Below are 26,907 nucleotides of genomic sequence, written 5' to 3'. Positions count from 1 at the left end.
GAGGAGGGGTGATATGGGGAGAAAATTTGGAACTCCAAGTGTTGTGGAAGTAAGTGTGGAAAACCAAAAATAAATTAACCCTCCCAAAATACAAAATTAATAAAAATAAAGTAAAATATATGATTCAAATGAAAAAAGAAAAAAAAACAGTAATAGGGAAATTAGGAGGGGAAGAGGTATAGGGGGAAAGACAATGAGCTCAGTTTTGGACAACCTTGAGTTTAAGATGTTTATGGAACATCTAGTTCAAGATGTCTGAAAAACAGTTGGAGATGCAAGACTGGAGGTCAGGAGAGTAGTTACGGTAGTGTCTTAAGATTTGAGAATCATCAACATAGAGACAGTAATTAAGTCCACGGAAGCTGATGAGATCACCAAGTGAACACCCAGAGGAGAGAAGAGGGCCCAGGACAGAGCCTTGTGGAACACCTATGGTTAGAGAGAGAGATACAGATGAGGATCCAGAAAAGGAAAACTGACAAGGAGTGGTTAGACAGGAAGAGAAGAGGGAGAGACTAATGCCCCAAAAACTTGGAGAGAAGAGAGCATCAAGGAGGAGAGAGTCATTAGTAGTGTCAAAAGCTAAAGGGACTGACCAAAGGTCACAGGCTCTGACCGTTAAGAGATCACTGGTAACTTTAGAGAGAGTGATTTTGGCAGAATGATGAGGTTGGAGGTTAGGTTGTAAGGGGTTAAGAAGAGAGTATGAGGAGCAAAAGCAGACCAAGAACAATTTATACAATAACAATGCTGTAAAGGCAAACAGCTTTGAAAAACTTAATTAAGATCACTGATCAATTTAAAACTGATCACCCTTCCAAAAGTCTGATGAAGTATGCTATTTACTACTCATGTCTTGACAAAAAGTTCAGAAACTCAAGCTACAGAACGAGACACACATTTTTGGACACAGCCAGTGTGGTCATTAGTTTTGCTTGCTTATCATTATTTGTTACAAGGCATTTTTTTTTTCTAAATCAGGGTCAGGGAGCAGGGAGATGGGGAAGGACAGGGCAGCTAGGTATAGAGTTGCCAAAAAAAAAAGAAAAGAAAGTCACTGAAACGTATTTTTGAAAGGCACAGAAGAGAACACAAGGAAGGCCAGAAGGAATCACAGAAACTAGGACAGCTTTGAAAGTAAAATGTCAAATGTATTATATACTTAAAAAAGAAAAGCAAGCTGTATATAATTGATTTGTAGTTTCACACAATCCTTCTCTGTGTTATACTCTATATACAAGTGCTTATTTTGCTGAAGTTTGTTCAAAATTATTTTTAATGAGAAAAAAGTATATTGGTACGTATTTAAAGGTTAAAAAAAATCTGAGCATGTAATCCACTTCATGATAAAAGAAGATGATAAAATGCCTCTGGCTATCAGATTTCGTTTTGGAGAGAGAATTCTACATGATATTTGACTTGCTTACCAATTAAAGATAAAACTCCTATGGCTAGTACCTAGAAATTCTCAAATATAATCCCATTATAAAACAAATCATCCTTTATGTTCAGTGACCTTGAATATGTCCTTCCTACCCTAATTCAAAGTAATTTTACATAGGTAAAAGTACTATATCCCTTTAAGGAATCATCAGCAATTAGCTAGATTTACTAGCTCTAAATTGCAAGAGCAAGCAACACCTGAAATGCTTAGGATCCCCAGACACTAATCAAGACTTACGCGCTATGGTTCTGCTAACTCAACAAAGGATAATTGCAGAAAAATTTTAGACTTTTACACATACAATACTGCTTTAAATAAAAATCTAACTTGTGGAGCATGAAAGGGGAGTGGGTGAGGGGCAGGTAGGGGAAGGGTCAATATGGTCTCAAAGCACATACTTTTTTAAACCACACCATTCACAATTAATTTGGATATTCAGACATATAAGGCTCAGGATCTAGCAACCACTGACTACCATGTACCTAACAGAGACACAGCCAAGAAGGCAGGAAAGGACTCAAAAGGTTTTGTCAAGGACAGGGCTGTCTTTGACTTCTTGGAAAAGTGTTAGAAACATTTCAATTCTGACTATAGATCTGTATCTCGAATTACCTAAAGGATAGCTCTACCTTGTCCCACTGGACACTTAAACTCAATATGTCTGACACTTAGTTCAACTTCTACCCTTGACCTGTTCCTTTTTCATTGGCATCACTACTCACTGTTTTCCACATTTCATGAATTAAACAAGTGAGCAGGCTGGACTGTCTTTAGGAAATTGTGAAGTTCTTTTAATGATCCTAAGTATCTCAATGAAACAAAAACCTATCTTTCTTATTACAGCATTCTACCAGTTCTGTTATATGGCTGTACAGGGTGAGTACTGGAGCCAGCTTATTAGAGCCAAGTGTTAAAATTTCACTGTAACCATTTACTCCTCAGAAATGGGCAAACACTATAAATTGGGGCTTGGCTTACTGTTTTGTTGATTGACTCTAGGCTGAAGAAATTGATGGAGAAAATGTTAATAATGCAGGTTAAACTTAAAAGTGTGTCACACATACATTTTTTGGAGTTTGTTGTTAAACATTCAGCCACACACCTCTAGCTGTGAATCACAGAAAACAATGGTCTCCAAAGAAGTGAAATTGAGGCTCACGTAAAGGGCAATAAAGGGGTTCATGGTGGCCATGAGATGGCTGCAATACTACAAACAAGAAATTAGGAAAGGGAATCATTCCAAGGGCAAGGTGTATGATTATAGGTTTAAAGCTGGAAGGGACCTTAGAGATAGGTCATCCAGTCCAAGGCTCTCATTTTACAGATAAGGAATCTCCAGCAAAGGTGGCAAAGTGACTTGGTCTAAGGGGCAGAGCACAGGTCCTCTCACTTCTATGCCACTTTTCTTTCCGATACACCTTGTTCCCTCTTTCTTTGTGTAAAGTGAATCATCAAAGAGCTCTACGAGTGAAAAAGATGGCCTGGTCCCCTAGAGAGAGCAAGAGATAACTGATGGAAGACACATGTGCCACTGCTGTCATCATAATAAGAGAATAAGAAAGACGGCTAGCATGCAGAAAACATAGCCAGTGAACCCCACATACGTGAATTTATTAGAGGAAATGGAGAATGGTATCACAGGAGGGTAGGTATAGATGGATTCTGATCTGCATCAGAGGAAGGAAAACCCACACTGCCTAATGTCATTCTCCTTTAGATGGGGGATAGTCAACATTTGGTCTACATCTTGTATCTTCCCTAGAAGATAGCAGCACAGTGCTCTGCACACAGATATTTAATAAATGAATGCTCAAACTGTGGTTTATGATGTAAATAACTAAAGCTTTCTCCTTTTATATTTGCAGATTACAGGATGCCCCCAATGACTTTAAAACTTCAAGTGGGTTGAAAAAAAGTGTCATAATTTCCAAAGTTATCATCATAAACCTACATTTCTGTAATTTGTTGTTCACTGGTTACAGTTAACCCTGCAACCAATTCTGAAAGCTATGTTCTTGGTATTCTGATTATGAGTGAGTCTTTTTCTTTAAAAAAAAACTCTTATTTCATTATCTTGACAACTCTTGTGGTTCTAAACCATTGTAGCTTCCAGAAATCTCAAGCTAGAGGATTATTTTACAGGAAGTATACATTCAGCCATGACTGGTGTTTGCTCTAATTATCCTGTCAACAGCTCTGAAGGAGAAGTATTGTAATGGCTTCTGCAGCCCCCAAGGGATCTTCCCCATACTCACTACCTTAGGTCCATCTGCTATGCATACAAGCCAATATACAAATATCCACACAATTCACTAACCAGAACATCTTTCCAAGGAAGGGCTATGAAAGTGAATTGATTTTATTTATTTAACATTTGCTAAATACTTTTAATCCTGCTACCATTTAAAAAAAAGCTGTACATTCATGGCTCCAGTAAATGTAAATGTCAGCCTTAAGAATAATTTATCAATATTCACTGCTCAGATTAGTCGAAGCAGATCTCCACGAGGAAGGAAAAGTGCATTTTTGCTTTAATATGCTTAGCAGAGAAATTTTTTTTTATAATCTTATTTCTTAATCTACCCAAAAGTGGACAGTAGAATTCAAAGAGAATAACTCATTAAATCCAAACTGAATGTTTAATATCTTATAGCAAAGCAAAGCCAACTGCATACCAACCAATTTTTAACCAAAGGAAACCTCAGGAGCGATGTGTGTGTGTACGTATACAAACTAACACACGTACAGATATAGATATATAGATGTAAATATCTATACATATATAGATAAGTATATATTATTATTACATAATAGAATGATACAACATAACCTGGAAAGACTTATAAGAACTTATACAAAGTGAAATGAACAGAACCAAGAAAACATTGTACACAGTATCAGCAACACTGTATAATGATCAACTGTGAATGACTTAGCTCTTCTCAGCAACACAATGATCCAAGACAAGTACAAAGGCCCCAGGATGAAAAATGCTATCCACATCTAGATAAAAAACTGATAGATTCTGAATGCAGATTGAACTTTTTCACTTACCTTTGATGGTGTTTTTTTTCCTTTTGATCTATTTCTTTTTTCACAACTATGACTAATATGGAAATATGTTTTACATAATTGCACATATATGACCTACATCAAATTGCCTAACATTTTTGAAGAGAGGAAGAGAGGGAGGAAGGGAGAAAAATCTGGAACTCAAAATCTTGTAAAAATGAATGCTAAAAATCGTCTTGACAAACAATTGGGAAAAAAATAAAATACTATTAAAATAAAAATAAATAAAATTTAAAAAAGAAAATACAAAGACATCAGTTTAAAAATGAAATGGCAGAAATTCACATTTTCTTATGCTTTGCTGTTTGTATTTTGGAGTAGTCTATGTTTGCTAATGACTATTAATTTCACAATACAAAAAGTTTAAAAAATAAAGAATAAAGTTCTTATAGTCCATATATATTTATGTGTGTGTATAACATATATATTTATAAGTATGTATATGTGATGTGGAGATAGGGTCAAGAATTCCTGGCAGTCCTTCTCACTCTTATCTTGTGAAAATAGGACCTCAACCATCTCCTGAACAAAACCCTGATTTTTGTGAGAATTAAATGAGATAATGTACATGAATTACTTTATAATTTTAAATCACTCTAAAGCAAATGAAAACTCGCCTAAACATGTTAAATCTATATGATCTCAGATCCAACTTCAAATCCCAATCATCCATTCATTATGAGCATCCCACCCCACTGCATCTTTCTGGGAACAGTTATCAAATCAGTATTATAATTGTAGGAATAAGTCAACTGACTGCCCTACAGCTCCCCTCACTACCACTATAACTCCCAAACCAAAATTTTCTTCCTTAGCTCAGTGGGGACTAGGGGATTGAATTGACTCACCTGTGTATTTATATTGCCAGGGCTTAGCATACTACTGGGCATACAATAGGCACTTAATAAATGCTTTAATTTTTTTTCATTCATTCAGAAAAAAATCTCATCATCTAATGCAACCTAAAAAAGTACATATCCTCTGTCCCAATGACTGTACACTTGTTTCAATATGCAGTCTGTGAGGTATGGAAAGAAACCTAAACTTGACAATATAGAACACCGGTATCTGAATTATGACTACCAATTACTTCCTGTATGATCTTAGGCAAATCACTTTTGCTTTCTAGACATCAATTTCCTCTTATGTCAAACAAAGGGACACAACTTAATCTATAAGATACCTTCTTGCTCTAAATCCTTAGGTCAATTATAGACTATAAGAATGGACCTTAGAGACCATCTCATCACTTCCTTTTTCAACTGATCTTGATAAATCATAATTCTCTTCCATCTCCCATTTCCATGACTTTGCACAAGTTGTTCCCCATGCCTGGAATGCCCTCCTTTTGCCTCTTTAGAATTTCTAGCTCCATTTGAAGCTCAGTTCAAATGCTATATCTAATCATTCCAACAGTAATGCCTCCCCTTCAAATTACCTTGTTCTTTGTATCTATTTTATGTATATTTATAGATGTACATACATGTTGTTTCCCACAATAGAATGTAAGATCCTTCAGGTCAGGGACTGCTTCACTACTGTTTTTGCATCTCCAGGGTCTAATAAAGTATGACACGGCAAAGTAACATAGACTTAATCAGCAGGCACTTATTAAGTATAGGTTCTGTGTCAGGCACTGTGCTAAGTGTTGGGGATACAAAGACAGAAGGGAAAATGTCCATGCCCTCAAGGAGAGTGTGCTCCATTAGGGAACACAGCATATGCTCAAATAAACATATACAAAATACATAAAATGAATACAAGGTAAATAAAAGGGGGAATCAGTAAAAGCTTCAGGTCAACTCTGTCACCAGAACAGTTTTAAAGGAAATGAGGATTTCTGGAAGGTGCAGGTGGAAGGGAGGAACAACCAAGGGAACTGCCTATGCCCAGCATATGGAGTTTTGTGTATAAGGAAGAAGATGGCCAGTTCAATAATAAATTAATAAATTCTTATTGTTTATGAATAGGAATGAATCAAAAAAATTAAAAAGATAATCCAAATAAAATTCTTTCAGGAATAATCTGGGCCATCACTCTTCTCTTTGTAGTATATCTTTTTCATAACATAAGTTTGTTTGAATGTGAACCAAACATTCACAAGCATAGAAATTGATCTTTTAAACTTAAAATGTCTTTTCTTAAACTGGTATAATGGCAACTGTGCCCAACCCTGGACCCACCTCACATACCATGGCCATGTGAGATTTTCTCAGGCCTTAATTCCAGGCAAGGGAATAAGAACAAGAACTAAACTGAGTCAATTTGCAATCTGAAACAGATACCACTATTTTATGTCTTAAGTACTGATAAACCATTTTTTTTGGAAAATTTGTGGGAAAAGGCATAAGGAATTTTAAGTAACATTTTCAGTATATAGATTTACCAAAAGTTATCTTATTAGAGGAGGGGAAAGGGAAGGGAATAAATATATAGATAGTGCCTGCTATGTGCCAAGCACTCTAGTAAGTGTTTACAAATACAACTCATTTTATTGTGTAAATAGTTTATAAAAATGGGTCTTCAATAATGGGATATCATTGTGCCATACAGAATAAAAAATATGAAGAATTCAGAGAAACATAGAAAGACTCATTTACAGCGAAACAGAAGGTAAAAAGCAGAGATAAAGAAACAATTTACCCATGATGGCCACAACAATGTAAACTGTAAATAAGGATTATACACTAAGAGGCAATAAAACTCTCATAAAGGATGATAGATGATATCGCATAACACCTATCTTTCCCTTCTGTTAACCATCAAGGAACTATAAAATGTAGGGTGACAAGTTCTATCAGTTGTAATAAACTGGGGACAATAGTCATTGGATCACATAGCTGTAACTGGAAGGGACCTCAAAGGCCATCTAGTGTCTTGGAGACACAGAAGGGAGTGACTTTCCCAAAGTTACAAAAGTGGAAAGCTTCAGAGGTGGCCCTAAAACTACCTCTTTGGTCCAGACCTCTTTTCTGCTATACCTCACTGACCCCAGTTGTTCAGGGATTTTCTGGGCTGTGCTTTTAGTGACAAAACAAAATGACATATAAAACTTAATAAGAAAACGACACCACCACCACCACCACCACATCTTCAATTGTTATCTAGTTATGGTTTTGTACCTGCTTCGCCAAACACAGAAGATATGCCTTCCATAATATTCTTGTAAATAGGAGGATTATAAAGAATATAAATAACTGTCCAATATGCAACCTTCAAAAGAAAACAAAAGTAGGTTAAAAACTTAAATTGCAATGGCTATGGGGGAGGGAGGAGAAAAAGACTTAACATACAGCACGGAAACTGCTATCACTATAACCATTTTACAGTTAAGAAAACTTGGCAAACAGAGGTTAAGTGACTTCCACTTAGGTAGTGCAAAGGTAGTGAATGAATGAGTTCACATTTGAACTCAGGTCTTCCTGACTTAAGGCCCAGCCTTCTACTATGAAGTAGTAAGACTGGCTTCCACAAGACACGGAAGAAATTCATATAATGGCAGAAAGGAAAGAGGAGGAGATTGAGGGTCACAGAGCATGAATTCAAATTCTGGGCTCTTCTACTTACTTACTCCTTGTTTGACCTTAGCCAAGTCACTTGACCCTCTACATCTATTTCCTCTTCTGTAAAGTAAGAAAGTTGAACCAGATGGTATCTAAGGTCTTTCATCTTTAAATCCTTTGAGCTGTGATCAGTCTCCTCAAAGTATAGCCACAACTTACACATTCAGAAATAGAAAATCATAAGACATATGTTAGCTAACATATACTCTGGGAGGAAAAAACCCCTTACTTTTCAAGGCTTAAATGCAATATATAGACACAATTAGCGAACCACATATATTTCAGATACCGTAAACACATTTAACATAATGTCCTACAAACTGTACTAATTTTTAATACCTAAAAACTGAATTTCCCAATATTTGTCCAAAAACATGACCATCAGAGCAGGATATTGTTGTAACTGGAAATATAATCTGTCTTGAATCTAATGTCCACTATAATTTCTTCCTTGATAAAATATTTGTATTTTAGGTTGATATACTTTGTTATAATCTTTGTTATAATTGTATAAATTATAACATATAATACTTTGTTCTAATTTATACTGATATACTTGTTATAATCATAGTATTTAGATATAATAATAGCTCACATTTACGCTATGATAGGCAGTACAACTATTTTTCCAATTTCCCAGATGAAGAAACTAAAACTCAGAAAAGTTAAAAACACATCTGAATGTAGCTAAGCTGATCCTCAGATGAGAGAAATATGGTTTGTCACTGGGCCTAGACAGAAAGTCTTTCCACTTTAGTAGGACCTGACAAAACATGTGTCCTCCTGGCATAGCCTTCAAGAACCAAGGTCACACCCACACCAGGAAGAGGCATGGAAGTTTGCGGCTCATTGTATTAACAGAATTAGAGGATCTAGAATGAGATAGCCAACTTGGCACAGCAGATAGAGAGCATATCTCAGAGATAGGGAGAATCTGTGTTTAGGTCTTTCCTCTGAAACATAACGGCTATGTACTCAGTGCATGCCTGATTCACCCAACTCTCGGCTGTGGCTCCAAGAAGATGAAGCATGCACAGCAGCCATACCCTGGTAAAATTTTCTCAGCCGACAGCTAAACCAGGTTGAGGGTAACCAAGGGGTCTCAAACCCATTGGTGAGTTAGGGTGGTGTCTATTCCAAGCATGTGAAGACTTCCCCTGGCAGAATGGGCAGATGAGAACAATTTGTTCCCAAGGTGGCCCACAAAGGTGGCTGAAGCAGTCACCACGGCGTGCTGAGAGCTTGGTCAGCCATCAAAGATGCCAAGGTCATGCACTGGATCCCCGGCCATCACCGGCCGTCTAACTTTTCTCCTGCCACTGGACTTCGATAGCTCCAGAAGGGAAAGTGAGGCTGACAACTTTGTGCAACTCTGCCTCGCTTAAATCCAATTCACACAGGAGTCAAGACACCACCCCATGATGTCATTGGTCCTCTTCGAAAACAAAGGACTAACAACAATAGTAAAAAGGCAGTGAGATCAGTACAAAGGTAGAACCCAGGGAAAATACGCCAGGCACTGTCCTGGGCAAGTCAATTTACTCTTTAAAACCACATACTGCAGAACAGGCACCAAGACTTTCTCATCTGGGAGTTTCTTGTACCAATGAAATCACAAGTCTAGACCATCCCCTCATCCCTCTCCTTACCCCCTCCAAAAATCCAGAACAGGGGAGATTACAGTCTCACTGAACTTCAGTTTTAGGTACCATACTTTAGAAAGGACACCAACAAGCAGAATTATATCCAGAAGATAAGCAAGCACTAAAGCATGGTAATCAAGAACTGGTTAAAACAACTGGGCGTACTTAGTTTGGAGAAAAGAAGCCTTGGGAGTAGACGGCAGGACTGGTGTATTCAAACAGTTAAAGGGTTACATGAAAGAGAGATTTTAGTTGTTTTCCTTGGCCACAGAGGGGAGAACAATGACTATTGTGTAGAAAATACAGAGGGTCAAATTTTGGTTCTATATAAGGAAATACATCCTAACAACAGAACTGTCCAGAAATAGCTCAGAAGTCAGTGAGTTCTATTCACTGGGAGGTCTTCAGGTAGTGACTGGATGACCACTTGTCAAGAATGTTGTCAAGATTCCTGTTCAGGTGTGAATTGAACTAGATGTCCTCTAAGGTCTAAGATAACTACATAAACAAATCTATGAGTGTATGTGATGCCTATGACTATCTAGCCTAAGGATCAGAGAGCAAGGCTCAAATCCAGCCTTTCCAACTGTTAAATCCAGTGCTCCTTTTGCCATATGCAAAAAACAAAAACAAAAACCTGAAAACTTGATCGGCTAGAAAATAAAAATGGTGTTTTGCTTTGTCTTTTACATTCCTCAAGAAAGGAGGAATGAAAGGGTAATTTAGCAAGGCAGAAGTGGTTTCCATTTCCATGAGAAATCATTCTGGAAAAAGCCTAGATGAAGATATTGTGAGCTGCTCTTTTTCATTCCTTTATGGGGCTGAAAGACACAATTTTGACTGAGCCAAGTACTCCCCTCTGTGGTCAAAAGAGGAAGAACTGCCATCATTACCATGTTCATTTCTAAAAAGAGACACATGGAAGAGTTTTGCATTAATCACATCTGAATCTTTTTCCCCATTCTTTTTCTTTAGAATTCTAAGAAGGGGAACAGTTGGTCCTTTTTATACAAAGTGACAGGAAAAAAGAGGGAACTTCACAGATAATTAAGGCAACTAGTAAAAATATAATTAAGGATTTTCTTTTACATGCATTTTATAGATTAGAAAAAAACAAGAACTGTAGTGTTGGCATAGGATTTAGAGATCACCATGTTTATTTCACAAATGCGGAAACTAAGACCCACAGAGGCTGATGGACGTGAAGCAATTGGGTGGCATAGAGAACTGAGCACTCAACTCGGAAACAAGAATATCCAAGCTCAAATCCTGCCGCAGGTATAACTTAGCTGTGTGACCTTGGACAAGTCACTTAGCGTCGCTCAGTCTGTAAAATGGGGATAATCATCTGTAAAATGGGGGTAATCATAGTATCTACCTCACAGGGCTGTTGTAAGGATCAAATGAGATAACAAATTGTATACCCCTTTGCAAACCATAAAGTACTACACAAATGACAGCTGTTGTTGTTGTTAAAGGACCTGAATTGGTTGTTGTCCTTCCTTCCTGAAGAAGGCCAAAATGACATCACCATACTAAGGTCAAGGTGCAGTGTGCCCAACTGTGGTTGATCAGACCAATATGAGCTCGGAAGGCTCAACCACAGGTTGGGCATGAATAGTCCACATGAACATCTGGAATGGACCAAGGACATGAACAGTAGTTCACAGAGGAAGAAATACAAGGATATGAAAAAATGCTCCAAATCACGAATAGATGGAGAAATGAAAATGGAAACAACTCAGCTTCTATCTTATATCCATCGGATTGGCCAGGCTGACAGAAAATAAAAAGAAAATGGCAAATGCTGGAGGAGCTCCCGGAAAACTGTTGGCAGAGTTATGAGCTGCTCCAGCTACTTTGGAAAGCGATCTGGAGATCTGTATTCAAAAAGTCACTAAACTGTGTAGACCCTTTGACCCAGCAATCTCACTATTAGGCGTATAGCCAAAGAGACCACGGACAGAGGGAAAGGACATATGTGTACAAAAATATTTATATCAGCTCTCTTTATTACAACAAAGGACTGGAAACTAAGGAGCACGTCAATGGGGAAATGGCCAAATTATGGTATATGAGTGTAATGGAATATTACTGCACTGTAAATTTCAGTGAGACATAAATAGAAGTAAAGTTATTTTGGTTTTTTTTTTTTTGTTTTGCTATCTGAATTCACAGACTCTGTGAAATTTAGCCACCCCTGTGCTAGAGCATTAGGTGAAATATCCTGAGATGAAATCCAGAAGGAATAAATGTAAAGCTTTGATTCTGGAACAAAAAAATAAAATTCGCAAGTATAAAATGGGGGTGGGAGACACAACTGGACATCAGATGTTGTGAAAATGATCTAGGGGTCTTGGTGGACTACTAGCTTAATGTGAGTTGGAACAAAAAACTAATGCAACCTGGAGGTGTATCAAGCTTTTAGAAAAAGAAACTGTACTATCTGACTCTGGAGGAGAGAGAAAAGCTGATGGCTTTGTATATCCCTGCCTCACTTAAACCCAATTCACTTCCATGTCAAGACATCATGATCCTCTTTGAGAATGAAAAACAAACAGCAATGATTCAACACAGTTCATCTACAGGATTTTTTTTTTTAGTTCTTGGCACCATAAATATAAGAAAGGCACTGACAAGGTAGAGAGTGTCTCGAGGACAACTAGAATAGTAAAAGGCCTTGAATCCATGTCACATGAAGACTGGCTGAAGGACTGGGCATGTTTAACCGTGGAGAAAGAAAGACTTGTGAGGAACTTAATAGCTGTCTTCAATTATTGGATAGACTGTTACATGGAGGAAAGGTTTGACTAGTTCTGCTTGACCCCAGAAGACAGAACCAGGAGCAATAGGTATAAGTTACAAAGGGACCAATTTTTTTCACAATTATTTATTTTATTTTTAATTTATGGAATAAAAAAAGTATTTTCATAACACAGTATAATAAAGATAACTGTACTTGAGACTGCAAATCTATTGCATAAAATTTGCTATTCCTTTTAAATATATAATAAAGTTATCATGTAATTTTTTTTTCCTTTTTTTCTTCTCTCTCCCCTCCCCCCACCTTAGACATGGCTACCATTAGACACAAATATGTGTATATAAGTAAAATTATTCTATACGTATTTCTATTTATCAGTTCTTTCTCTAGATGCAGACAGTCTTTCTTCATATATCATATTCATATAGTTAATTTGAATGGTTTTTTTAGGGGGAAGGCAGGGCAACTGGGGTTAAGTCACTTGCCCAAGGTCACACATCTAGTACGTGTCAGTGTCTGAAGCCAGATTTGAACTCAGGTTCTCCTGACTCCAGGGCCGGTGCTCTACTCTCTGAGCCTCTTAGCTGCCCCTAATCTGAATGTTTTTAACAGTCAAATGACTTATTTGCTCAGTCATTTTTAAGACAATATTGCTGTTAGTGTATAAAATGTTCTGCTCCTTTGGAACGATGCCCAAAGGGCTAGAAAAATTTGACATAGCAATACCACTTCTAGGGCTGTATCTCAAAGAGATCACACAAGTGAGAAAAGGACCCTTGTGTACAAAAATATTTATAGCGGCTCTTTTTGTGGTAGCTAAGAATTGGAAATCAAGGGGATGCCATCAATTGGGGAATGGCTGAACAAGCTGTGGTATATGAAGGTAATGGAATACTACTGTGCTATAAGAATGGGGAAGATACGGACTTCGTAACAACCTGGAAAAACCTACATGACATAATGCTGAGTGAGCGTAGTATAACTAGGAGAACATTATACACAACCACAGATATATGGATTCTGTGATGACTAACCCTGATAGACTTTGCTCTTCTCAGCAACACAAGGTGCAAAGACAACCCCAAAGGACTCATGATAGAGAATGCTATCTACATCCAGAGAAAGAATTACGGAGTCTGAATGCAGATTGAGGCACACTTTATACTCGCCTTTTTTTCCCTTTCTTTTCTCTTTTGTTTTTGGGGTTTTCTTTTGGTTCTGTTTCCTATTTCTCATGATTCATTCCATTGGTCATGATTCTTCTTCACAACTTGACTAGTGTGTTATATATAGAAGATATATCAGATTCCATGTCGTCTTGGGGAGGGAGGTGCTGAGGAGGGGAAGAAAACCTGGAATGCAAAATTATGTAGAACCCAGTGTTGTAAACTAAAAATAAAAACTCTCAAAATAAATAAATAAAATTTTTTTAAAAATGTTCTGCTCCTTTTGCTTTTCATGATCTCACACAAGTCTTAGCATGTTTTTCTAAGACCACCAAGCTCATCATTTCTCATAGCACGGTCGAATTCCATCACAATCACACACACCACAGCTTGTTCTGCCATTCCCCAGTGGATGGGCATCCCTGCGATTTCCAGTTCTTTCTCACCACAAAGTGAGCTGCTATAAACATTTCGGATCATATAGGTTCTTTTCTTTTTTCCCTAATCATCTCTGGAAATAAACTTAGTAGTGGTTTGCTGGGTCAAAGGGCACTTTAATAACTCTTTGGGCCTAATTCCACATTGCTCTCCAAAATGGTTGGATCAGTTCACAATTCCAATTTGAGTTTGATGTCAGGAAAAACCTCCTAACAAACAAATTCCTCAAAAGTGGGAGGGGCTGCCTCAAGAGCGAGTGTGCTCCCCCCTCTAAACAGTGGCTGGCAAGTTTTATTGAGACTTCCTTATGTGTATGGATTGGAATAGAGAGCTGCTTGGGTCCCTTCTAACTCTCCATTTCTGTGATACTGTGCCTTTGGGTAACTGTGCAGACCTTTGTTTTCTCATCCACAAATGAGAGGGCTAACCTACGCGATTCAGGATATTTGCCAGAAGGTCAAATACTGAAGCTGAAGCTTAAATACTCTGGCCACACGAGAAGACAAGATTCATTGGAAAAGACGCTGATGCTAGGAAAGATGAAAGGCAAAAAATAAAAGGCGACGGATGGCAGAGGATGGGACTGACAGATAGTGTCATAGAAACAAGGAACATGAACTTGGACAGATTTCGAGAGATAATGGAGGACAGAAGGGCCTGATGCGCTGTGGTCCATGGGGTCACAAAGAGCTGGGCATGACTGAACTGAACAAACCAAGTGTCCTCTAAACTCCCGTCCAGCTCTACGATGCCTTGCTTTATTTTACTGATCAGTCTTTGCTGAAATCCTCCAGAAATGGCTTCCTAACGACTCTATGGCACTATTCTTTATATACTGACCTGGTCAGTGTACTTCTCTTCTGGCTAGGGGATGCCAGAGACAAAGCGTTGCGCCTGGAGTAGGGAAAACCTGAGTTCAAATCCAACCAAACATACTAGCTTTGTGACCCTGAGCAAATCATTTAACCTCCGTTTGCCTCAGTTTTTTCATCTGTAAAATGGGGATGATAATAGTATCTACCTCCTAGGACTGTTGTAAAGATCAAATGAAATAATAATTATAAGGTGCTCAGCACAGTGCCTGGCACATCGTAAGTGGTATTTAAACGTTAATTCTTCTTCTTCTTCTTATTGTTGTTGCTGTTTCTCTGGCAAGAAGCATCAGTTCCTTGCATTTTGGAAGTACTATTTACACGTTAAACACAGGAGAATGCTGCTCCCCCTCTCCCACCAGCCCCTCCTCACATGCCCTTTGCCCTCTTTCTCTACAGTTCGTTGTTGCATAGGCAACCAAAACACTGTTTTATTGTTGGAGACGTTGCCATAAGCCAAAACTGTTGGTAAGAAGAAAAGTAGAGCAAGATGGTGGTAAAAAGTCAAGGTGGAGTGGGCAGAGGAGAAACATTTCTCTTACTTCAACAACAAATATTTATTCATGCATTCAACAAATGATTATTCTTTCGTATATATGTATATGTGCATATATATATATATATATAAAATATATATGCATGTACTTACAGGAACAGCATTAGACAGAGAAGCCCAAAGCATTAATACGCAGTAATTGGGAGCCTTCTCTGGTTTTGTTCCATGCCTCAGGGTGTTGGTAATCAGCTGCAGCACTGTCTGTTCGAAACAAACAGATTAAAAACTTCAGATATCAAAGATGGCTGGAAACTGAAAAACTGTACACGTTTCCTCAGCATTCAAAGCAGATTTTATGAACTATCACTAAGCATGATCAGGCCAATCCTTTTCTTTGTAGACAGGAAAAGGCATGTGACAAACTGTCGAACACACAAAAGAAATCCCAATCCCTACCCACATCCCAGGTTGTCTACTTGGACATGATGCCAGTGTCTCTATTTCTAATTATGTGCTAAAAACTGTGCTGGCTCTGAATGCTGCCTGCTCTGCTCGGAAGAAAGTTTCTTTGGAAGATGATACGCTAAGGCTGCTCTATTGAAGTAAATCATAAGAGCAAAAAGTGAAAGCATCCTCTCCCTAGGACTGGAAGATATCCCTCTACAGACAGAACAATTAGAACTCTTCATAATAGAGATCGAGTGATCCAGGCACTATATGTAGAACAGCACTCGGTTTCAAATACAGTATTATTATCAACCATAACTGTAACAGTTTACACTTACGTGATACTTTAAGTTTCCAGAGAATTCTGCATATGGTATTTCATTTAATACAACGATACTGTGACGCAGGTATGGTAAGATGTAGCATTACCATTTTGCAGATTTAGAATCTAAGATTCAGGGAGGCCGTGACTTGTCCATGATCAACCAATCCATAAGCATTTATTAAGCACTACTACGTAACAGATGCTGTACTAAAAGTGGAGTATACAAATAAAAGAGGAAAAACACACCTTACATTCTACTAAGGGGAAAGAACACATACATAAATTGGTACACGGAAGACAGAGTAGATGGAAGGTAGCCTTTGAAGGAAAGGCACCAGCCAGCTATGATCACCCAGTCGGTAACTATTAGAAGCAGAGGCCAGCCCGGATATTTCCTGACTCTGTACTCTTTGCACAACAACATGTTATGAAAATAGTTCCTGCTTTCATGCTTATGCACCGCTTCATAGATGTCATTCCGTATTAGTTACATACATAGGGTAAAGCCCCAGCACTGAGTGGAATGACTGGATCTAAAGACATGAATAGTTTTGTAAATAACAAGAAAAAAGGGCTTATTTATACAGAAAAATTCCTAGTAACATGATTCATCACAGAACAACAACAGAAACGAACCTGAAAACAGCTCATACTTACTTTAACAATTGGGAAATAGCTAAATGCTTGTGATTTATTAATGCCATGGATTCTTACTGTGTCGTAAGAAATGGGCACTATGATGGATATAAAGAAATATGGAACGGCATCCATGAAGAGGTGCAGAAGCATGAAAACAGGAACAAAATGCTAAGAGGCTAAAAACAAGTCTGGGAAAAAAGAATAGAAGGAAAAAAGATCAGAAATGGACAGGAAGACACACAGGATGACTGTATTACTATTTCATTAAATATGCACTTACTTTTTTAAACGAAGTACAAATAATAAAAGTTTACAATTTTGTGTAGGATCACAGAATAAGAAGTGGAAAGGATCACAAAGTTCATCTGATCAAATCATCCCATTTTATAGATTAAGGTTTAAAACATATAGAAGTAGGTCAACCCACATCTCTCTGCACCCAAATACAAAGATCTTTCATTTACTTTTAAAATTGCATTCATATATTTGAATGTGTTCATTGATGATGCTATTTTTCTATTATATGCACACGCGCACACGCGTGCGCACACACACACACACACACACACACACTGTGAGCTCTGTGGTACATGTGAATTAAAACTGTGAATTAAAAACTTAGCTACAAACATGGAGATCGTGTTAATACCTCATCTGTAGAATTGCATTTTTGTCTTACAAATGGAATTTACAGATGTGGCTAGACTCGAAGTTTTGCTTGTATTCGTCCAGTATCAATGTATCTCATCACCAAAGAAGATCCTCTTTTATATGAAATGCTTGACAACACATACAAGAGGCACTGAGATATTTAAAGTATTGAATAACTTTTTTTTAAGTCTCATGGCTCATCCCAGAACAACTGTATTGATGTTTGCAGTGATGGAGCAAAAGCAATGGTAGGAACAACTGCTGGTGCCTTAGAATGAATCAGGGCAGTGACACTAAAATAACTTAATGTTTTCAATTCAAGTCTGACTCTCCATGGCCCCATGTGAAGTTTTCTTAGCAAAGATACTAACTATGGGTTTGCCATTTCCTTCTCTGGCTTATTTTACAGATGAGGAAACTAAGGCAAACAGGATTGAGTGACTTGCCCAGGGTCACACAATTAATAAAGTGTCTGAGGCAGAACTGAACTCATGTTTTCCTGACTCCTGGCCCGGCAACCTACCCACTGTGCCACCTAGGTGCCCCAAACAAAAAACTACTAGTAATCACTGTATTCTTTATCACCACTTGCTGTTTAAAAAAATCCAGTTTCACTCACTAACGTCCTTGTGAAGAAATAAACATTATTCATTTTATTAAATCTAAACACTTAAGTACATGTCTTTTTAATATTCTGTATGCCAAACTGAGAAGTATATGCAGTCTTCTGCTGCATGCTGAAGGAGAAGGGTTGTCTTGCTGTTCGGTCATTTTTTAGCCGTGTCCAACTTCTCTTGACCCCATTTTGGGATTTTCTTGGAATAGCTTCTGGAGTGGTTTGCCATTTCCTTCTCTGGCTCATTTTACAGATGGGGCACTGAGGCAAACAGGGTTAAAGTGATTTGCCCAGGGTCACACAAATAGTAAATATCTGAGGCCAGACTCGAACACTGGAATATCCTGAGTTTTCCTAACTCCAGGCCCATCACTCTGCACACCATGCTGCCACTTAGCTGCCTGTGGTTGTCCTAAGAAGAAGCATTTGTGGGACTGAGATGCAAGCTGAACTGGCCACTTTGTTCATAGAACACCATTTTTACTTGAAAGAACAACTGAGAGACAAATGATGGTTATTCAGATGGGTATTTGGCAGACAATTTTTCTAAAATGAACAAAGCAAGCCTGTCACATAAAGGAAAACAAATGACAGCATTTGTTGCCAATGATAAAATTGGAGCTTTCAAGTGAAAATTAGAATTTTGGAAAACTTATGCCTGCTGCTGTGAGCCTGACAGCTTCCCAATGTTATTTTTTTCTGATCTTAACACTGAAACAAAATCACACTAACAAATGGATTTTTTTATATCGTTTACTGAAATGTGTCAACATTTGGAAGATCTACATATCTCAGTGAACAAACATTTTCCAAATTACCAATGATGTTACAAAACCAGGCATGGGTTAAAGACTCATTTGGAATACAAGATAGATCAATGGATTTTAGTGTAGCAGAGAATGAAAAATTCACTGATGTGGCTTGAGAGTCCACACTGCAACTAACATTTAAGAATCTATCACCTGTGGAGTTTTAGTGTGGTATCAGAGAAGACGATCAATAATTATCTGGAAAGACGATTACTTTCAGCTACCATTTGAGTGAGGCTGCTCTTTTCTTTCTGTTTTACATACTTCAATCAAAACAACACATATCACAGCAGACTAAGGTTGCAGACTATGTGGTGCAGTAGAGGGCTGGGCCTCAAGTCAGAAAGACTCATCTTCCGGGGTTCAAATCTGGCCTCAGACACTTATTAGCCCATGTGACCTTGGGCAAGTCATTTAACCCTGTTTGCTTCCATTTCCTCATCTGTAAAATGAGCTGGAGAATCATAGTAGCTGAAAGGAATATGCATATATATATATATATATATATATATATATATATATATATATATATGTGTGTGTGTATATACATATATATACATATGTGTGTGTCTATGCATGTGTATGTGTAGGTATGTATATGTGTGTGTATATATATATGTATATGTATGTATACATATATACACACAAAGGGCACAGGGTGAGTTGAATATGAAGGGATGATACCTAAAAAAATAAAATCAATTTAAGGGATAAGAGAGGAATATACTGAGAGAGGGAGAAAGGGAGATATAGAATGGGGTAAATTATCTCGCATAAAAGTGGCAAGAAAAAGTGGTTCTGTAGGAAGGGAAGAGGGGGCAGGTGAGGGGGAATGAGTGAATCTTGTTCTCATCAGATTTGACCTGAGGAGGGAATACCATACACACTCAGTTGGGTATCTTACCCCACAGGAAAGAAGGAGGAAGAAGATAGAAAAGGGAGGATGATAGAAGGGAGGGCAGATGGGGGGAGGAGGTAATCAAAAACAAACACTTTCGAAAAGGGACAGGGTCAAGGGAGAAAATTCAATAAACGGTGATAGGATAGGAAGGAGCAAAACATAGTTAATCTTTCACAACATGAGTATTGTGGAAGGGTTTTACATAATGATAAATGTGGCCTATGTTGAATTGCTTGCCTTCTTAGGGAGGGTGGGTGGGGAGGGAAGAGGGGAGAGAATTTGGAACTCAAAGTTTTAAAAACAGACGTTCAAAAACAACAACAACAAAAAAAAGTTTTTGCATGCAACTAGGAAATAAGATGCACAGGCAATGGGGCATAGAAATTTATCTTGCCCTACAAGAGAAGAAGGGAAATGGGGATGAGAGGGGAGTGGGGTGACAGATGGGAGGGCTGACTGGGGAATGGGGTAACCAGAATATATGCCATCTTGGAGTGGGGGGGAGGGTAGAAATGGGGAAAAAATTTGTAATTCAAACTTTTGTCAAAATCAATGCTGAGAACTAAATATATTAAATAAATTTTTTAAAAAAAAGAAAAAAATGAGCTGGAGAAGGAAATGGCAAACCACTCCAGTAGCTTTGCCAAGAAAGCCCCAAATGGTGTCATGAAGAGTTGGACGCAACTGAAATGATTGAACACAACAGACTGAATTGTAGAAGCAGAGATAAAAAACCAGTTATCTACTATTAAACCAGACATCAAAGAACTTTGCAAAAATATTTTAAAACAAAGGTCACTACTCTCCAATTTCTTTTTGTTTTGGAGAATAGTTATTTTTTGTAAAAATATTTTACATTAATGTATAATGGGTTTATTACTACTAATTTTAATGAATGTATAAATTGGTATTTTAAAACTTATCAACAGCTATAACCCATATATAGAAAAATTCTTCAGGGTTTTCAATAATGTTGAAGAGTTTAAAGTGGTCCAGAGGCCAAAAAGCATGAGAAGTGCTGGTTTAAAGGAAAGAACATGGGCTATGGAGTACGAAGAGCTGGTTGAGTGACCTTGAGAAATATCTCCTCTCCTGGTCTCTACCTGTTCTCCTGTACAAATTGGGTGGGGGGGGTTGGATTAAATGATCTCTAAATATTGCTTTTAGTGCTGAAGTCTTTGATCTTAGGTGAGCTGTATACAGGGTCTTCATTGAATCTGTGCATTTTAAAACTTTCAATAACTTGTTTGTAACTTACCTCTAATATCTAATCTTTATTTAAAGTCAAATTAAGTATTGTTAATAGAGAGCCATTCTTAGAGTCATTAAGACTTGGGTTCAATTCTTGCCTCTGAAAGATACTGATGGGGTGACCTTGTGTAACTCATCCAAATTTTTAGTGCCCCAGGCAATACTCTAAGAATGGAAGCTGCAGAGAAGTGCCAACTTGCAGTAGGAGAATGAGTTTCCTCATTAGGAGTCTCAGATGCCAACGAAAACAGAAATCAAAAATGATGAGTGAATAAATAAAATATATTAATTTAGGACAATGAAATTACACAATTGTGAACAATGCACAGTATTCTTATTTCAGATCTTGTGACCAGCATAAAACTAGCCATAGGAGATAAGGATATAAATTGAGTCCTATGGCTGGTATAACAAGTCTATAGCAAACGAAAAAAAAAATCGAATTGCTTTTAAATGAAACTTACCTATTATTTCTGTTATACCTACAACCTAAGTTGTTTGAAACACAAAACTGCCAAAGAATGGTACAAGCATTAATTGTTTTGATTTTGTGGATAAAGACTTCGTATTTACTAAAAACACCATAGTATGAAATGAAAAAAAAGTAGATGTATAGAGTATATGACATTATGAGGAAAAGCACTGGTTTGGGGAATCAGGAATCTTGATTCCACCTCTACTACCAGCTAATTGTAATGATCTGGGGTAAGTCACTTCACTTTTATGTGCCTCAATTTCCTCATGTGTAAAGTGAAAAGGTCGGATTAGAGGATCTTTGAGGACTGGGAGGGGAAAAAAAGGAACCACAATTCTTCCATGTCATCCTGAGGGACTAAGGATATAGAAATGCCTGGAAACCACCTGGCAACCTGATATTACAAACTGCCTGACCCCTATGCAAGGACACAGCAAGGCCAAGATAGTATTATCCACTGGTGAAACAATTATTTCCTTTTCTTGGGAAAAAACGATCCTGAAAGGCTGCTCTTTCTAAATGTCTTCTAATCTCAATTTGATGGCATGAGAAAATAACTTTCCAGTGACATCTCGAGCAGAATATTTAGTTGCACCCTCCCACTTCTCTCAGCACTCGGAGCACTCTGTTGTCTTTGAAGACACCCACCATAAAGCCAGAAAATAACAACAGAAACTATACCTGCAGTTTAAGGTGAGAGGATTCACCAGGATGCTGCAATACCAGGGGAAAAAAATCATTAGTAGATTAAATCTGATGACTAACACCAGGGACTGGCTCTTTTTCAGAGTTCATTATGTTGGGCTCAAAGATCAATATGTCTTCTACTTTTTTCTAGATCATTCCATACTATGAAGATATCTATTTCAGACTCTTAAGTGCTGCAACGCATAATTAAATCAACATCCTCCACCAAGGTTAAAATCAACTCTCTCTACTTTTTCTTTTAATGTCTTCCCGACTTCTAAGTAGGTGCTTCCCATTTTCTCCTTTCCTTCATCCCATAGTCTCCCAGGGCTAAAACCAGTCTCATGCAGACTCATGCATCTCTGCTGGAAGTGGCAGCACCCACCCTAACCCGCTGATCTAATAGTTGAGGCAGAAGCTCACAAATTTTCACACTGATTATCCACATTTTAATATTACTCAGTTCACAAGTCCACATTGTCATCTATATATGACCACTGCATAGACAAAAAAATAAAAATAAAAACTATAATCAGCTTTAAACTTCATGCTCAGATCTCTCTTTAGATAATTTGGTGAAACCTAAGTTGTATGACAGTAGCCAGAGCCTGGGAACATGACTTATGACTCGTCAGAGAATTTTAACTATCTTTAGTAAATGTAAACAGCAAATGAAGCTCCAACTATCCCATGGGAGAACTTGAATATGGCCCTGCACCATACCTGGCACTATGCCTTCCTTCTTCTCTTTCTATATAATGCCTGGCCTAACCTGTGGTTAATGCAAGGATCCATTTTACTTCATCCTGCCGTTGCCCATGACAACGGGCCTCTTGTGAGTAAGCTCTCTCAATTACCCCAATTAACCCTAATAAAACCTATTTTATAACCAAGCTGGTATGGGCCCCTATTTCTTTTGTATCTCAGTATTCTATCAGACAGTACACCACCCTACAATTGGCACAACTGGGGCAAAACTGATCAGGGCCCTTATATATGTGCAGTGATGATCTATCAGTTAGTTACTTCTATCATTCACAAGATAACAGATTCCTTCGTTAAAAGTGTTTACTAAAACCTAAAGCCATTGGTAAATTCCATTGAGAAAGAACAGAAATAATACCAGATGAAAAATACTAAGTTTCTCATAAAAGTTTAAACTATGGTCTGTTTTAACAGTCTAAAATCTAATATTAGCAAAGAAAATGAATTTGTACAAAAAGCCTACAAATTTAAAATTCCAAATTCCTTGCAACTTTGGTAGAAATTCTTCACTCCTTTTTCTCATCTCCCTACTCCTTGACACTAACTCCATTCTCTCCCCTTTATTCCAGTTTCTGATGAAAAGATGGCCCTGTTCCTCATCAAGACCAACCCTTCCACCTGTGACCGCCATCACATCCCCAACCATATTCTCCAGCAAATTTCTCCTACAACATCATTAATTTCATTCTTCCTGTCTCTGGCTCTCTGTCTTGTTCCTTCTCTCCCACAATCATTTCTTTCACATCTATTTGATCTTTCCCTGCTGATTATAAATGTACCCAAGACACTTCATCCTTTGAAAAAGAAATCACTAGATTGTATGGTTCCCTCCTAGTTATCATCCTACAATCCCTTCTCAGACTCCTTGAAAAAAACTGTCTCTATTTTTTGCCTTCACTTTCTTTTCTCATACTCTCTTCTAAACTCACAGCAATATGGCTTCTGACCTAATCACTCAACTGAAACTGGCCTCTTCAAAGTTATCAAGGAACTCTGACTTGTCAGTCCAATGATTGTTTCTCAATCCTCACCCTACTTGTCCTCTCTGTAGCATCTGACATTATCGGTCATACTCTCATACTGGATACTCTCCAGGTTCCTGTGACATGACACAACTCTCCTCTCTTTCTCCACTTCTTTGTTGGATCACCACTCACCTCGTGTCCCCTGCTGTGTGCCCCCAAGATTCTATCCTGAGCCCATTTGTCTCTTCTCTCTACACTATTTCACTTGGTGATTTAATCTGCTCCCATGAATTCAATTAACATCCCTACGGAGATGACTACCAGATCTATATATCCAGCCCTAGTCTCTTTCTACATGAGGCCTTTCTTGTTCTCCTCAAACAATAGTGTCTTCTTCTCCAAGGTTATCCCATATCTGCTTTGTATGGGTTTTGAATATACCCACACATGTGCATATGCCCTTTCTATCAGAATAAAAGTTTCTTGAGGGCAGGGGCTATTTCAATGTTGTCTATCACCAGCACCTAGCATAGAGCCTGGCACACAGTAGGCACTTAATAACTGCTTCATCATTCCTTAAATCTGGCTGATAGCTGATGAGCTACTTGAACAAGAATCCCTACTTTAAACTAACTGTATATAGAAAATGTAGCACCATGAAGAAAAAATCAAAGTTTTAGAATGCATAACGCTACACGAGTAGAAAAGAAGTAGACAACTTGGGGACGAAGGGCAGCAGAGGGAAAGGAGCCTGAGTGCTCCCAAATTACTGCGTCCTTAAGGCATTACGGCAAGACAAATGAGCCACAAAGGGAATGCTTTCACAGAGGAACAGAAAGTGGTCCAGCTGCTACCTGATGACCGGTCAGGTTTCTTATATAATAATGTAATGAGAACGCTGGATGAGAAACAGATCACAGGACTTGGGAGTCAGAAAAGACTTGGGTTTGAATCCAGGGTCATACTTAATCCAGGTGTAATTTTCAATAAGTCATGCAACCTCTCTGAGCCTCAGTTTCCCCATCTGTACAATAGAGATAACAGTATTACTGTTGTTCCATCATTTTTAGTCATTTCCTGACTCTCTGTGACCTCACTCGGGGTTTCCTTGGCAAAGATGCTGAGGCGGTTTGCCATTTCCTTCTCCTGCTCATTTGACAGATAAGGAAACTGAGGCAAGCAGTCTTATGTGACTTGTCCAGGGTGACACAGGCTAGATTTTTAACTCGGGACATGAGTCTTTCTGACTTTACACCTGGAATTCCATCCACTGTGCCACCTGGCTGTCCTGTGATAGTAACAGCACCTACCTCGGAATGAATGAAATAGTGTGTCAAACGTTCAGAAAACCTTCAAACATTTTGTGAAGCATTCTGGAAACCTCATCTAACTGTGCAGTGTTATGATGACCAAAGCTGACTTCTATTAAAGAGAATTCGTTGGAAAATTAGCCGAAGTCCAGTTCGAATGTTTATACTTAACTACTGATAGCTTTTCTTGATTTGGAAACTAATCTCCATTTAAACAAAACAATTCATACTTCTACGATTTTTTTCCAATCTGAATAGAAAAAAAAATAACCTGTTTATCGGCATTTGTCGTTCATGTTAAGTTTTGAGGAGCTGTGGGAAAACAACACATATATATAAAATGAATAATTAGGGCCACTCCTTACCATTTTTACCCCCTTGGATCTATCCATAACCCCACATACAATCTCAACTTGCTCTGTGCACATGTTCAACACTTTGGTATTGGGGTTGGCTACAGTTATAGTGAAACTTAGAAAACTGCAAAACTTAGTCAGCAGCCATGTTCCTCAGCAGCCCTTGCCCCTTTCTGTCCATTTGCCATTTCATCAATTCTATTTTTCATGGATCCTCTTACTCAAGCCCTTTAGTCAACCTATTGAATTCTCTTCATTTTGATTGTTTCTTATCAGCCAAAATTTTTAGCTAGATCTAAAACAAAACAAATTGCAAAGATAATTACAGTAAACATCACAGTAGAATCCAAGCAGGTGCTGTCTTATTTTTGTCTCTGGATCCTTACCAATTAGCATAGAGCCCTACACAAAGTAATAATGAATTTTGAATGGAATCAAATCATAAGACATACAATGGGGGCTTTTCCAGTCTTCCCCGTAGAAGACAGATGTACCAGTGCTGTTACTTAATATGAGAAGTGCAAAAATTGCCTACTTCATTATGACAGATTGAAACCTAGTTTGACTTTGCTCAGTTCAGATGATCAGTAATGCCCTAACCCTTCCAAAGCAGGAAAAAAGAACATTATTCTGAGATAATTTACTGTTAGGGAAATTTAAACTGTAACCTTAGAAACCAGAACTCTGTCTGGCCTGCCTGTGAATTTTAGCATATTATTGTCATGTGTGTGATTTCTCCCTGAGCTCTCAGCACAAAATTCAGGGTCTCAGCTAAAACTAGGCTAATCCCCATCTGGATATAAAATAGAAATTTTCCCAACTTCATAAGCAAAGTGGCTACCATAATCTGCCTTCCTGTTCAGCTTTCTGCTACCATAAATAAATAAAATAATTAGATAATTTGGTTCTGGGTAGAAAGGAGAATATACTTAAGTCTCTCCTATGGAAATTTCACTTTCTTCACACCAGGGCACTATCCAAAGAATAGCAGGAAACAGTAGTTTGCAAAACCTATTTCTGGTGATCTTTTCTATACAGCTGAATTATATCGATTCCCTTAATTCTTTTTCAATTGTTTCTTTAAAGAGTAGAGGGCATTAAAGGCATTAAAGACATTTTGTAACTGTTCTAGAGGAATATGTTTAGAATCAATGACTATCAGGCAGGAGGTGATCTTGGAAACCATCTAGCCCAATCTTTTCATTTTATATGTGAGGAAAATGAAACCCAGAGAAATGGAATGACTTCCCAT

The 26,907-nt window shown here is 37.9% G+C and overlaps 1 protein-coding gene across 1 annotated transcript in view; it reads right to left on the bottom strand.

The window, feature by feature from the left end:
* Positions 1-26,907, bottom strand: part of LOC118857149 (24-hydroxycholesterol 7-alpha-hydroxylase) — a 127,163-nt gene that overhangs the window by 69,430 nt on the left and 30,826 nt on the right. The window contains exons 6-7 of the mRNA XM_036767791.1: positions 15,612-15,719; positions 7,639-7,729 (exon numbers count right to left, since the gene is read on the bottom strand). Coding sequence (XP_036623686.1) covers positions 7,639-7,729; positions 15,612-15,719 — 199 coding nt within the window. The remainder of the gene's footprint in view (positions 1-7,638; positions 7,730-15,611; positions 15,720-26,907) is intronic.

Source organism: Trichosurus vulpecula, chromosome 7 (assembly GCF_011100635.1).
Source record: "Trichosurus vulpecula isolate mTriVul1 chromosome 7, mTriVul1.pri, whole genome shotgun sequence".
Taxonomy (NCBI): Eukaryota; Metazoa; Chordata; class Mammalia; order Diprotodontia; family Phalangeridae; genus Trichosurus; species Trichosurus vulpecula.
The sequence above is the reverse complement of the archived record's forward strand: the minus strand, read 5'-3'. Positions and strand labels throughout refer to the sequence as shown.